Source organism: Carassius carassius, chromosome 34 (assembly GCF_963082965.1).
Source record: "Carassius carassius chromosome 34, fCarCar2.1, whole genome shotgun sequence".
NCBI lineage: Eukaryota > Metazoa > Chordata > Actinopteri > Cypriniformes > Cyprinidae > Carassius > Carassius carassius.
This window is the reverse complement of record NC_081788.1, coordinates 29,440,206-29,454,223: the sequence shown is the minus strand read 5'-3', so window position 1 is coordinate 29,454,223 and position 14,018 is coordinate 29,440,206. Positions and strand designations below refer to the sequence as shown.

The window sequence follows — 14,018 nt, the reverse complement described above, 5'->3', positions numbered from 1 at the left end:
TTAAATATGTGGAGTGTCACATGACCAGAGCAGTGTACTTCCGGTTTGCTCGCATCATAGCTCTTAAACAAAAGCTTGGAAAGTATGTTAACAAAGTTTTGACACAGAATTTTGGTGCATGTTATCTTTAAGGTGTCTAGCATTAATAAATGAATTCACAATAATTCAGTTTTGTTGAGGGTGGTCACAGAATGAGTAAATGTTGATGGTCGCTGCGATAACAGTGCATTTATGGAAACATACAAATGCAGATGCAGTTGTTAGTGAAGGCTGCACTAAAATGTTGACAAAATTACAGTGAATATTGCACTAAATTATATTGATTCCTCCACTAGATAGCGCTCGATGGCCTTCTCCTTCTTCTGTAGAGGACTTATACTTTACTGAGTTTATATCTGAGTTTCTGTTCAGGGCTTCTCAGAGATCTCAGATGTTTGGAGGTTTGATCAGAAACACTTCCTCTCCTCGGGCTTTAAATATGACCGATATTGACAGAATGAGCACTCTTAGGGAAATATGACAATGTTTTGTAATTATCATTTAAATCTGGATAATTTTCAGATTGTTTGTGGTAAACAAATATCTCAGAAAAAGGACTTTTTCTTACAAAACAGGGCATTTTCATCCTTGTCTTCTGTAGAGGCAAGACAAACATAATGTTAACCAGCAGGGGCGGACTGGCCATCTGTGTGATCTGGAGAATCACAGAACGGCCGGTACTCCAGGACGGCTGGCGGGCCGGCCCACCACCCACCACGCATGCAGTCATCACCTCATTCAGACTAGAAGTCACACCTTAGTATAAGTTGCATCAGTCCAAAAATACGTCATGAAGAGGAAAAAAACATATGTAAGTCTCATTTATTTAAAACCAAGAACCAAGAGAAAACATTACCGTCTACAGCCGCGAGAGGGCGCTCTATGTCTTCAGTGGTAGACTACAGGAGCACTGAGCAGCATATAGCGCCCTCTGGCGGCTGGAGATTGGTAATGTTTTCTCTTGGTTCATTTCTCTCGGTTCATGTCAAATTAATTTTTATAAATAAGTCGCAGCTGACTATAAGTCGCAGGACCAGCCAAACTATGGAAAAAAAGTGCGACTTATAGTCCGGAAAATACAGTAAGTATGGAACATGAGAGGAGAAAGAGTTACTTGCTAGGGATGATGTTAGGAAGTGATATTCAGGTTGCTACATTTTTAATGATTACAGTAGTTAAAACAGCTAAACTTCAACATTTTAGCTGTAAAATGCCGCGTGCAGTAGCTAATATTAAGAAATATTTTGTGCTTTTACTTTTAAAAATGTTGGTAACGTTAAAGTTAAGGAAGGGTAGGTAATACATGTATAAACAACTTTCTTCCAAATTTGTTTAAACTTTCTATATATATCAATGCATAATTAAAATGTAAGTACTCTGATAAAAAGAGTATAAAAATCGAGTGACTCTAGACCGTTTATTCTGTATTAAACACAGCTCATTATTTCCATTTCGGGACGAAACATAGGATTGGCTTAGGCGACTGTCACTCTCTCGCAACCATGGCAACCACCCTTTTGCCACACATGACCTGCCCACTTGCGCGCGCACGTTTGATTTGAGGAATTCAACAGGCACGGATCCTAGGAATACCAAAACAATGGCAGAGAAACAGCAAGCAAAATTCACAGTACCAGCCTATGCAGTTAGTGAAGGCAAACCAGGCAAAAAAGGAAGACAGTAACAGTACAAGAAAAGGCAATGAACAAAAAGTCTTTGGATAAACAAAGAAATAAAACGCGAGTTAATATCAGCGTGGCTTTCCAGCGATGGCGAGAACTGAGGGAACTCAAGGGGCTGAAAAGTGACTCCTTGATGGCTTTATTTCTGCTGGACAGGTAAATCTTTCTTTTTGTATTTTGATCATACATATTTTTTTCATGAAGCATGTGTCATTAGCAGAGGTGGTGAGACAGTGCTGCTTCTCAGAGGTGGGTAGTAACGAGTTACATTTACTTCGTTACATTTACTTGAGTAATTTTTTGGGGTAACGAATACTTTTCGGAGTATATTTAAAGATGGGTACTTTATACTCTTACTTGAGTAAATTTTTGGGGAAAAATCTGTACTTTTACTTCGTTACTGTGTGTTACGCTCCTCTCGTTACTTTATCTTAATGCAATAAATGTTATAAATGCTTCAGTTTATTCCAAACACGCCGTCTACTTTTCTCTGGGCAATGAGCGAAGCCCTTTCGCGAATGATTCATTCTTTTGAGTCAATTCTGTTCAAAGGCTTGATCAAACCAATTGGCAAACGAGTGAATTGGTTCAGTTTGAATGAGTCGTTCAGTTCCCTGCCGCACGCGCTGAGCGTCTGAAGTGGTTCACTCGGAGTTGTAACGTTTAAGAACAGAAAGAGCATTGAAAACGTGGCTGGAACTGCACTGAATTGAAATCTGCAAAGGCTATTATTTGCTAGCGATGGAGATCCTTATTAGATGAACACCGCGTGTGCTGTCTACTGTTTAACAGGTAATAACTTGGGCTACATTCGATTACAGTACACGATACCACTGTGACATTAGTTTGTTGTACGTGTGTGGCTTATAACAGAGGGGAGTCTAGTTGAATGCAGCTTCCAAAAGACAAAAAATAGCCGATTAAGATTTTATCAATTTTAATACAATCACACCGGCGTGAGTGTCATATAATCAGCTGCTAAATTCAGATCTGTGATCGCTTGCTGGCGCTGAGCCAGAGATAGATGCGTTCATGCAGCACGGCGCATTATAACCAATCACACATGATTCTTTTGAGCTTATTAAAGCATTGGCCAATCAGAGGCGTTCAGATCAGTCATCGCTAAAATTCCGGTTCTTCCTTCACTCGCTCGCTGACTGAATACCTCTTTCTGGCGAATTCTCTCGTCAGAAACAACAAAGTGCAGATGTTTGTACGAATCTTTAATTAAGATATTGATTTCACAGTGTTAACAGTTTCAGTGATTTTAATGGGAGTTTCTGAGAGTGATTGAAATCTAGACTGTCTGTGAAAATTATCTTTAATAATGTAAATGTTATTTGCTCTCTTTCTAAACAATGAAAGATTAGTAGCAATATTTATATCACATTAACTTTCAATGTTAAATTCACATTTAATATAAAGTCAGTCATATTAAAAATATGTTATGGTATGACACCTATATCTGTTACTTAAGTAAACAGACTGGGTTTTATAATAAATTACATAAATTGGAGTAAAGGATGATGAAATATATACATTTATACACACACACACACACACATACATTACATACATTTTATCTATATATCTAAATAAAAATAGGCTCAGTATATATGACCCAAAGTAACTAGTAACTAACTACTTGAGTAGATTTTTTATCCGATACTCTTTTACTCTTACTCAAGTAACTATTCAAGACTAGTACTTTTACTTTTACTTGAGTAAATATTTCTAGAAGTACTTTTACTTTTACTTGAGTACAGTTTTTGGGTACTCTACCCACCTCTGGTCATTAGCACACGTAGCTGCGTAATATAGCTAACATAACATTACTTAGCGAGCCGTAGTAGAGGCTTTGGAAGGAGCCCAGAAGGGAGGGGGTGGAGTGAATGGAAATAATGAGCTGTCTTTAAAACGTGAGAGGTCTACAGTCACTCGAATTTTATACTTTCTTTTTCAGAGTACTTACATTTTAATTATGTATTGATATATAAATAAAGTTTAAACAAATTTGGAAAAAAAAAGTTTTTTATACATTTTTTTACCTACCCTGCCTTTAATGCTTAGAAACTTTGAAGATTTTGAATACAGAAGTTACATTTGTAACGGTGTATTTTCATTTAGATGTGGTATTATTATTTGTGCAGTAAGATTAATTACTGCATAAATTAATTAAGATTATTAAGTAATAAATTCATTTTAAGACAGCATGGAATAGATTGTATAATATGCTGTTATAACTCCCGAACTGACTCAAATGATTCGCGATCCTGGTCCGAACTCCCAAACTGACTCAAATGATTCGCGATCCCGCTCGGAACTCCCGAACTGACTCAAATGATTCGCGAACCCCCTCCGAACTCTCGAATTGATTCAATGATCCGCGAAGCCGCTCCGAACTCTTTTTTTTTTTATTTTTTTTATTTATTTATTTTTTTTTATTATTAAACAATACAAACATTAATACAGTACACTTAAAATAATAAAGACAAAAAACAAAAACAACAATACACACAGATTTGTTTGTTATGCCAGGGTAACAACAAGAAAAACGAGGTAATAAAACTACATCTTAAGAAGACACAAAGGACGAATATAAAGAGACTGTTTTCATAGCTTTCAAATTAACAGAACTTCGGATAGTTTCCACATACTTGTCCAAGTCCAATTTGAATAAAGAAAAAAGAGGTTTAGAGCCAGTAAACTTTTGTTTATGAATGTGAAATTTAGCTAACAGGAAACATAAATTAATTATGTAATATTTTCCAGTATTCTCTTTTGAATTGTCAAACAATCCAAAGAAAGCATCATGAAAACAAAAAGAGAAGTCACTTACAAAATAACACTGAATAAATGCCAAAAAGTCTGACCAAAATTTTTCAGTGTAGGAGCATTGCCAAAATAAATGAATAAAGTCTTCTTCAGGAGAATGACAAAAACAGCAACTCACGTCAATGTCTGACTTATATTTCCTAAGAAAGGCTTTAGTTGGGTAACATTTGTGAATTAACTTAAATGTTATTTCTTTTACTTTATTGGTAAGCAGATATCTATGAGGCAAGGTCCATACTTCCTCCCAAGGTATATTCTCCACAATGCCATTCCAATAAGGTATTATGTAAGGAATTGTTATTATCTCTCTCTGAAAAAGAGCTCTAATTTTATAGTTATTTTTTTGTTTATCTGCAGAAAAGCAAACATTTCCGATCATTGTGTCAGTTAAATTCAGAGTGCAAGTACATGGCCATGGAAATGTAGTACCTTGGAACAGAAAAGACACACCAGATGGAATGGCATTGAAAACAACAGCATATTCATCAGCAGATACAGGAATATTATATTTCTGTGAGAAATCTGAGTAGTTGTAAAGTCTGCCTTGTGAATTAAAAAGCTGTCCAACTAAAAGAAGATTGTTTTCAAACCAGTTGTTAAAGAAAAGTGATTTATTCTTGTAAAGAATATCCTTATTGTTCCATAAATAATATCTGTGCGGAGAAAAGTTATGTTTGTATATTAAGGACCAGGCCAAGAGCATCTGCTTATGGAAATTAGAAAGTTTGATAGGGATTTTTAAAACATTATAATCACAAAGTAAAAGGAAATTCAGGCCACCAACTTTAGAGAAAATATAATAAGGGATAATATTCCAAAGTGAGGAGGGATTTTTAAGAAAATTCTTCAGCCAATTAATTTTAAAAGTATTATTTAGGGTAGTAAAATCTACAAAATCCAGTCCCCCCCATTTAGTTTGGTTCATTATTACAGATTTCCTAATATAGTGAGTTTTATTTTTCCAAACAAAATTGTTTAACATGCTATCAATTTTTTTCAATGTTCCTTTATCAACCTCCAAGGAAAGAGCAGCATAAGTCAGTCGAGACAAACCTTCGGCTTTAGAGAGTAAAATTCTTCCTCTTATTGACAAATCTCTCTGCAGCCATGAGTTGAATTTTCTTTGGGTTTTCACTAGTAAAGGGTCGAAATTTATTTTGCATCTTGTTTTTTGGTCTTTATTAATTAAAATTCCTAAGTATGTAACTTGATCATTCACAGGAATGTTACAAATAGAGGGAAGATCACAGCGTTTGATTGACATTAACTCACACTTGTTGATATTTAAGCAGAGACCTGACGCTCTGGAAAAGGACTCGATCAATCTCAAAGCTAAAGGGATCTGAGAGGCGTCTTTCAGAAACTAAGTAGTGTCATCAGCCAGCTGGCTAATAATGATTTGTCTATCGTCAATTGTGATACCTTGCAAATTATTAGTAGAGATATGCAGAGCTAAAAACTGAGAGGCAAGTAAAAATAAATATGGAGATATAGGACAGCCTTGTCTTACTCCACGTGACAAATTGAATCTTGGTGAGGTTCCAAATTTTAACTTAATAACACTATTATTATTTCTGTATAATGTCCTGATGGCTTTGCAGAAATGATCTCCAAACCCAAATTTGTCAAGAGCTTGAAATATGAACTTGTGCTCAAGCGAATCAAAGGCTTTGTAGAAGTCTAAGAAACGCATGAAACTGTTATTAGGAATGAGATTCTCGTAATCTAGAAGATCTAAGATTAATCTTATGTTATTTGTAATATGACGTTTCTCCATAAAACCTGATTGTGATTCATCAATAATAGAGTTAAGGACGTCTTTAATTCTTCTTGCTAAAACTGAAGCTAAAATTTTGTAATCATTATTTAAGAGGGTGATTGGCCTCCAGTTTTCTAGACACTCTTTATCTTTGTTGGGTTTGGGTATCAGGGTGATGACTCCTTGTGTCATGGTTGGTGGAAGTGCTTCCAATTCAAGACTTTCTTCGAACACTTTTAATAAGAAAGGGGATACATTTTTAACAAACATCTTATATAGTTCAGCGGTTAGACCATCACTGCCTGGACTTTTATTATCTTTTAAATTCTTAATTGCCTGTTCAATTTCTGATTGAGCTATATCACCATCACAAGCTTCTTTTTCTTCTAATGAAATAACTTTAATTTGATTGACAGAATCAAAAAACAATTTGGCTGAATTATCACAATATCTTGATGTATATAATTTATTATAGAATTTGGAACAATAAGTAGCTATTTCTTCTATTCTTATCAAGAACTCTATCATTTGTTTGGAGACGATCTATAGAGACATTCATAGCATTGGATCTTTCCAACCTAAAGAAATCAGCTGAGTTCTGTTCTCCTTCTTCCAGCCATTTTTTCCTGGATCTAACATATGCTCCCTTAGCTTTGGATCTGTACAGGTCATCTCATTTATTCTGTAGATTAGAGTATTCAGTGTTTTGAGTCTCTGTCAATGGTTCCCCAACTGATAAAGAAGAAAGCTGTGAAAGAACTTCATCTTCAATTAATCTGTTTTGTTTTGCTATATTACTTCCAAATTTTCTTAAGAATTTCCCTAATTCATATTTTAGAAGCTCCCAATTCCGTCCATAAGATTTTTCTAATTCAGCTCTTTCCCAGTAAGTTTGGATTAACTCAACAATCTGCTCTTTAACCTTTTCATATTTAAGAAGAGAATTGTTAAGTTTCCAAAGTGACGCTTTAGAAGTATTAATTGTAGTATTTTGTGATAAATTAATTGAAATATAAATGGCATTATGGTCAGTCAGTGGACTGTTACTAATATTAACAGAGATATTATTATTCACTAGTGTTTTAGAGATCAACCAATAATCGATTCTAGACTGCCTTGAACGGTCTTTGTTACACCAGGTGTACTGTATTACATCCGGGTACATTTCTCTCCATATGTCAACTAAATCAAATTTATCCATAAATGCTATAAGATTTGAGTTTGGAGAAGCTGCTTTCCTTGGAGGGTGTCGATCTAGCATGTTATTCATTACCATGTTAAAGTCACCACCTAAAATCAGAAAGGCAGTAGGATATTTTCCTAATGCAGATGAAAGTTTATGATCTAGCGTGTTTAAGAAAGTGCAGTTTTCCCCAACAGAGTTGTATCCATAGATGTTGATAATAATTACTATAAACTGATTAATAACTACTACTATTAGCAGGAAGTGACCTGAAGGATCAATACTGGTTTCCAGAATACGACCATTAAAATTATACTTCATAATCCCTACTCCAGCAGAATATTCTGACCCGTGTGACAACCATATTTCATTGCCCCACTGTGACCTCCAGAATTTGGAGTCTTTAGCTGTGGAGTGACTTTCCTGGAAAAAACAGAAATCTACTTTGTGCCTCTTAGAAAACAAAAATAAGGCCTTCCTTTTAACATTATTTTTTAAACCTCTGGCATTTAAAGAAAACAAAGACAAAGACATAAAAAATAAACAAGAATATAAAACCTAAAGAACTAGGTATAGAACAAGATATCAATTAGAACAGAAGAAAACTTCACTAGAATAAGACAAAAAAAGCGATAATTCGCCTGACTCTGCAACATAGGCATGAGTAAAAGTCTGTTTTGTTTTCTTTTATCCTTAATTACAGTTCTTTCTCACTTTCGTTCTTTCAGTCATAATGACTTTAAATTTTGTTCAAAACGAGCGCTCATTCTTATTGACAGCTAAGGATGGTTCCAAAAGTAAATATTCCGTGTTTAAGAAAAATGTTCTAAACGATTAAAACCCAAAATAAAAATATGAACTGAAGATCCAGCACGTGAAGATTTTAAAGGTAATGGTACCTTTACATTTTCTAGCTCCAGACTCCAATTAGCTGAAAACTACACAGTCTGTCTATCCCGTTTAAAGAGAATAGAAAAAAAATAATAATTAATAAATAAATAAATAAATAATTAAGTAAATGAAAAAATCCCTGGAGCAGTTCGTGCTTAATCGTGGGTATCAAGAGAGTCATCTGCTGCCTTGATTCTTCGATGAGGAAGCCTCAGCATCATTCAGCCTAACTGATCTTTGGCAGAAATCCTTTTACCGTCCACATATGCAAACGGCCCTCTGAAGCCTGCTCTCTTCCCTTCCTTTCTCGCTCGTTCGACAAGAGGCCAAAGCTTGTTCCTGGCGTCTTTGGTGCTTTGTGTCAAGTCTTCAAAAATCCTGATTTTCCGATCTTTGAGGACGGCGGCGGTTCGGGCATCCCTCCAGATTTGATCTCGAACGTTCCGTGAAAGAAACTGTACAATGATGCGTCGGCTCGAGCGCGCTCCTTCAGATCGAGCACCCAGTCTGTGGGCCACATCAAGCGTGTAGATGAGCTGGTCTGCTATCCCAGGAGAAACTTTACCGAATAAGTCGATTAGAATCTTTCGAACATCTTCTCCTCGCTGCTCGTGAATACCGGCCACTCGTAGATTCCACCTCCTTTTGTAAGCATCCAGTTCGTCGCATTTCTCCCGTAGCACACAGTTCTCCTTTTCGAGTGATTCCACCCTGCTCTGTAATGAGCTCACCTTGCTTGTAACCTCTTCTACTTGATTGCTCATAAACTCAAGCGCCTCAGTCACACTGTTTAATGAATTCGTATTGTCTTTCACTGTTACCTCGAGGGACTGCATGCGATTCAGAAAATCCAATTGCATTTTTTCTACTCGCTCCAAAACTTCCATCAGGTGTAAATTGGAGACCGTCTGATTGTCCGACGCCACTCTGTCGACCATTTTTGATTTTTTGGAAGGCGGTTTAGGAGTTTCAGGTAATGGGATTTTCGATCCAGAGGCATTCGCAGCGTCATTCACTTTGAAGGCGGCATCCAGAGATTTCCTCGCGTAAGAATGCATGGCACTTCGAACAGGCTTATCTTCTTCCATGATATTCGTTAAAGGTTAGAAAAAAGTTAGAAAGACGAAAGAACGAAAAAACATGTACTTAGATCAGCAAATAAAGTATTATTATGTTCCCTTCTACATGTGTCAACTATAAAATAAGTGCAGAGCTTCAGCACATGGATGTTACACAGTCGCCATCTTGGCCCCTCTCCGTGAATCCATCGCCGCTCCGAACTCTCTAACTGATTCAAATGATTTGCGATCCCCGAACTGACTCAAATGATTCGTGATCCCGCTCCGAACTCCCGAACTGATTCAAACGATTTGCGATCCCCGAACTGACTCAAATGATTCGCGATCCCGCTCCGAACTCCAAAATTGGTTCAAATGATTCACGCTCCATACTCCGAACTCCCAAAATGACTCAAATGATTCGCGATCCCGCTCCGAACTCCCGAACTGACTCAAATGATTCGCGAACCCGCTCCGAACTCCCGAACTGACTCAAATGATTCGCGAACCCGCTCCGAACACCCAACTTGTTCAAATGAGCAGAGAAAGACACTCACTCCAGCTCAACTTTAAATTACTTTTAAGCGCCCCAAGTTTTTTTTTGTCAAACCACCCTCAGAAGAAGACAAAACACCTGACAGTACAGAGAGTGTTTAAGTTGAGTGTTTAAATCAACAGTAGTACACAAAGATGGCGCAGACAGACTGTTGTCGAGTTTCTGCGCGCCGATTGCTTTGGGCCGGGTTTAGTCCAGGGCCGTTTTTTATTCCCAGTCCATCCCTGTTAATCAGGGATTTTGGGGAAACACAAGAATTTATAGATCAATATTCCTATAAACAATGAGATATTCTTATGAAAATGTTGTTAAGTTATTACTCCCATTATTACACTTCTTTTTTTATTATGGTTTGCCCCAAGAACACATTAATATTCAAATTAGTTGATATGTAAAACAAATGTGTTACTTGAAAAGAATACAGTAATTTTGTTCTATTGTGCAGTTCATGAAAAACTCAGTGCGAGTGTAATTTGGCTCTATCGCTGGCCAAGACAAACCAGTGTGTAAAAAGATGTTTTCAATATAGTTTTATGAAGTGTTCAGAATATACAAGTCCAGTGCTCCAATATAATTCAAAAGCACTGTAATAAAAAATGAATACGGGTTTATTTATTTATTTATTTACTTATTTATTTATGTGTATGCATGGATTTTATATATTTGTATATGCATGCATTTTATTTATTTATTTATATGCCTTTTATTTATATATTTGTGTATGCATTTTTATTTATATGTATATGCATGCATTTTATTTAAATATTTATGTGTATACATGTATTTTTTATATATTTATGTGTATGCTTGCATTTTTTTAAATTTGTGTTTATGCATGCTTTTTATTTAAATATTTATTTGTGTATGCAATTTTATTTATTTATTTATTTATTTATTTATGTGTCTGTATGCATTTTTATTTATTTATTGCAGTTTGCCATTGGGTTTTATACCTTCTTTCCCAATTCCTCATCAAATCATGTAAAACGTATTCAATTCACATTATTTCTATTAAATCATGGAACCGTTTAATTCGTTGGGGTTCATGTGAAAAATCACTTATAGCCAAATCTCAAGGGTTGGGGGGGGGGGGGGTATCTTACGGAGTATACAAAGGAGAGCAAGCATACAAAGAATATAAAAAGTATATTGTAGTAAAAAACTGCAAAAAGGAGTTTTAATACATGCAATGCAAGAAATACTGAAACTGCCGGTAGATTAATGCATTGTAAGTCAGATGATGATGTTCATCCAGTCCTGGCTTGAGTCCGCTTGGGTTTGTGATTCTTCATCTTCTTGAGTTTCTCCAATTTTTCTAGGACTTTGAGATCAGCACAGATGATCTTATTTTTGGTGAATAATCTGTAGAGCAGTAAACACAGTCAACACAGGAGCACAGGACTGATTTGTGTTTGTGTGTGTGTGTTAAACACTCACACCAGTGCATCAATGTCACAGCCTCCAGATCTGTTCTGGATCATGTGTCTTGAGACCGATTTCAGCATGCGTTTAGAGATCTTTTTAGTAACAGTCAAACAGCAACTGGGAATGGCATCCACTGCAACAAAAACAACATCTGCCACTGAATAAGAGTTAAATCCTCTCCTAACAAAACCACACAATTGTTGTAGGATGTTTTCAGAATAGAAGAATGTCAGAAACAGACAGGCCTTTAATTATAAAGGGCATGCTTGATGTTCTGATAGAGCAGAGCGATGCATGTCACGAGACATGTTCCTGAAGTCCGACTGACTCACCATCTATTCAAGCTGCTTTATAGGAATGTATCTCTGGGAATCAAACAAAATCGACTCTACTGGCGCTCTTCTGAATAACTGATGATATATGCAATGCTATAGGTTGAGTGTCAGTAGAGTAGATATATAAACTTTAAAAGGGTATTTGTGACTTTTCATCTCACAATTAAAAAGTTGCAATTACCTTTATTTTTTCTTTCCAAACTATAATATAAATTTTGTTCTGATATATAAAATATAAAATGCAGAATCGCAAGATGCAAACTTAGAATTATGAGAAAAAAAGTTTATTCCTTACAGTTATGACCTTTTACTGTGAATTCTGAACTAGGGTTTTTTTTTTCTGGCATAAAGAAAAAAATAAAAAAGATTGTTATTTCAAACTAAAGGCTTTTCTTGTTTACAATTCTGAGAAGATGAAAAAAGTCAGAACTGAGATATATAAATGCACAATTGCAAAAAAAAAAAAAAAGAAATATTGCAAGGGTTAATAAAAATGTGCACATTGCGTTAATGTAATCAACACTGAACTGAACTTGTGTTTTAGCGCTTCTGAAGAACAGAATCTGTATCATGTGAAGAAGATCGTTGGAGAAATTAATGTGACTGCAGTCGCTTTAGGTGAAAGAAACAGAAGCATAACCCTAAACATAAAAGTTATAAATACTACATTTACAAGTTGCATCAACAACACTGGAAAAAATGGCTTATCTTACTTAGTATTTATGTCTGGTTTCTAGTCAAAATATCTTAAAATTCTTAAATCAAGATACTTTTACTAGACTTAAGATATTTAGTCTTGTTTTTTAAGAATATTTTACTTACCCCACTGGCAGATAATTTTACTTGTTTTAACCAAAATGCACTTCATTTAGTTTTTTTTCCCCTTGAAAACAAGACTAAATATCTTAAGTCATTTGGCTTGTCTAGTAAAAGTATCTTGATTTAAGAATTGCAAGATATTTTGACTAGAAACCTAGAAAGTAGGATAAGCCATGGAAAGCGTGATCATCAGTGAAGAGCATCATGACTCTGACCTTCAGTGCTGGTGAGGATGATGATGATGGTGAAGCACACGAGAATCAGGACAGATGTTGCTTTGAGCTCCATGGTTGAACAGCATCGAGTGTGAATGAACACAACACAGAAGCACTTATTTAAACCCATGCATGCGATTCCTGTTCCGCCCTCGTCGCCCGGCCTGCCCCAACTCATCACCCATCACACCAAAGAAAACAATCTTCCACATCGGTTATGAAATCTCTTTTGTAGCAGATGAAATATTCCCCGCAGCGCCTCATTCAGGTGCACGTCAGTGTGAACGCACTGACCGGTTTCCTGCAGGTTATGCGTGACACGAGCCGTACACAAACACATCACTGCTGGGTTTCTCAGGAGGTTCTCAGGGGTGTGTTGATTAATGTTTGCGTGACACTGGGTGTGTTCAAGCTTGTCTGTTTCAGTTTGTTTTCTGATACAGTTACAGGAGCAGAGCTGCACTTATTAGAATATGATCATCATTTCAGTGCCACAGAAGAGTGAGTCATCTGAAGGGATCGTTTAATTCATTTAATAACAGGGGTTACATTAAAGGGATGATTTAACCCCATAACTGTCACCGTCCCACCTGTGGGACGCTTGGCACTCTTTTTTGTTGTTTGCTGTTGTCTGTTGTCATTTTGAAATCGGACATTGCTTTACCATAGAAATGGTACTTTAAAATCTAATGGCGATCACCTCCCCCTTAGTGGGCAGGGCCAAGTGTCATAAAACATAATGCATTACGGTCTTCTAGAACCAAAACTTTTTATAATCTTGGCAACAAACATATCATTGGAAAGGTCTGAGTCTCAGGATTTCATATTTGGTGGTTATTTTGAGATAGAAGTAAAATTCACAGATAAATCTAGAGAAAAATTCACCCTAAATAAAATCTCACAGGAACCTGAATCTTTTTCATATCAACTTCAAATCTATAACATAACTTATTTAGACACAAGGCTTTAATTTTATACCAATTTTAGAGTAAAACCTGTTATGTAAAATATTTATAATAAATAAAATATAATAAAATTAATATAGCGCATATTATTTATAGTACATTTAAACTTCTATAACTTGTTTATACTTCAATTTTTTGAAAAAATTCCACTTTTGCCAACATTTTAGTTTGGATAGTGCACTTTAATGCCTATTTAAATTAAACATTATTAAGAATAATAATTATAAAAAAATATTTGTGAAATTTACTATAGCAA

At 35.7% G+C, this 14,018-nt stretch overlaps 1 protein-coding gene across 1 annotated transcript; it reads right to left on the bottom strand.

Annotated features, from left to right (window-relative positions):
* Positions 1 to 11,091: 11,091 nt before the first annotated feature.
* LOC132115276 (C-C motif chemokine 28-like) lies at positions 11,092 to 13,048 on the bottom strand. The gene is made up of 3 exons (XM_059523656.1): positions 12,798 to 13,048; positions 11,441 to 11,561; positions 11,092 to 11,365 (listed from the first exon to the last, which is right to left on the bottom strand). The coding sequence occupies exons 1-3, from the start codon at positions 12,973 to 12,975 to the stop codon at positions 11,251 to 11,253; spliced, it is 414 nt and encodes a 137-aa protein (XP_059379639.1). The 5' UTR covers positions 12,976 to 13,048; the 3' UTR covers positions 11,092 to 11,250.
* Between the last annotated feature and the right edge of the window lie 970 nt (positions 13,049 to 14,018).

Bases quoted from the DNA above. Each gene is read 5' to 3' on its own strand.
- LOC132115276 (XM_059523656.1), bottom strand. From the start codon at position 12,975: ATGAGTTGGGGCAGGCCGGGCGACGAGGGCGGAACAGGAATCGCATGC. The intron at 11,562-12,797 runs GTCAGAGTCATG...TTTTTGTTGCAG, and splicing joins CATCCTCACCAGCACTGAAG to TGGATGCCATTCCCAGTTGC. The intron at 11,366-11,440 runs GTGAGTGTTTAA...ACTGCTCTACAG, and splicing joins TGTGACATTGATGCACTGGT to ATTATTCACCAAAAATAAGA.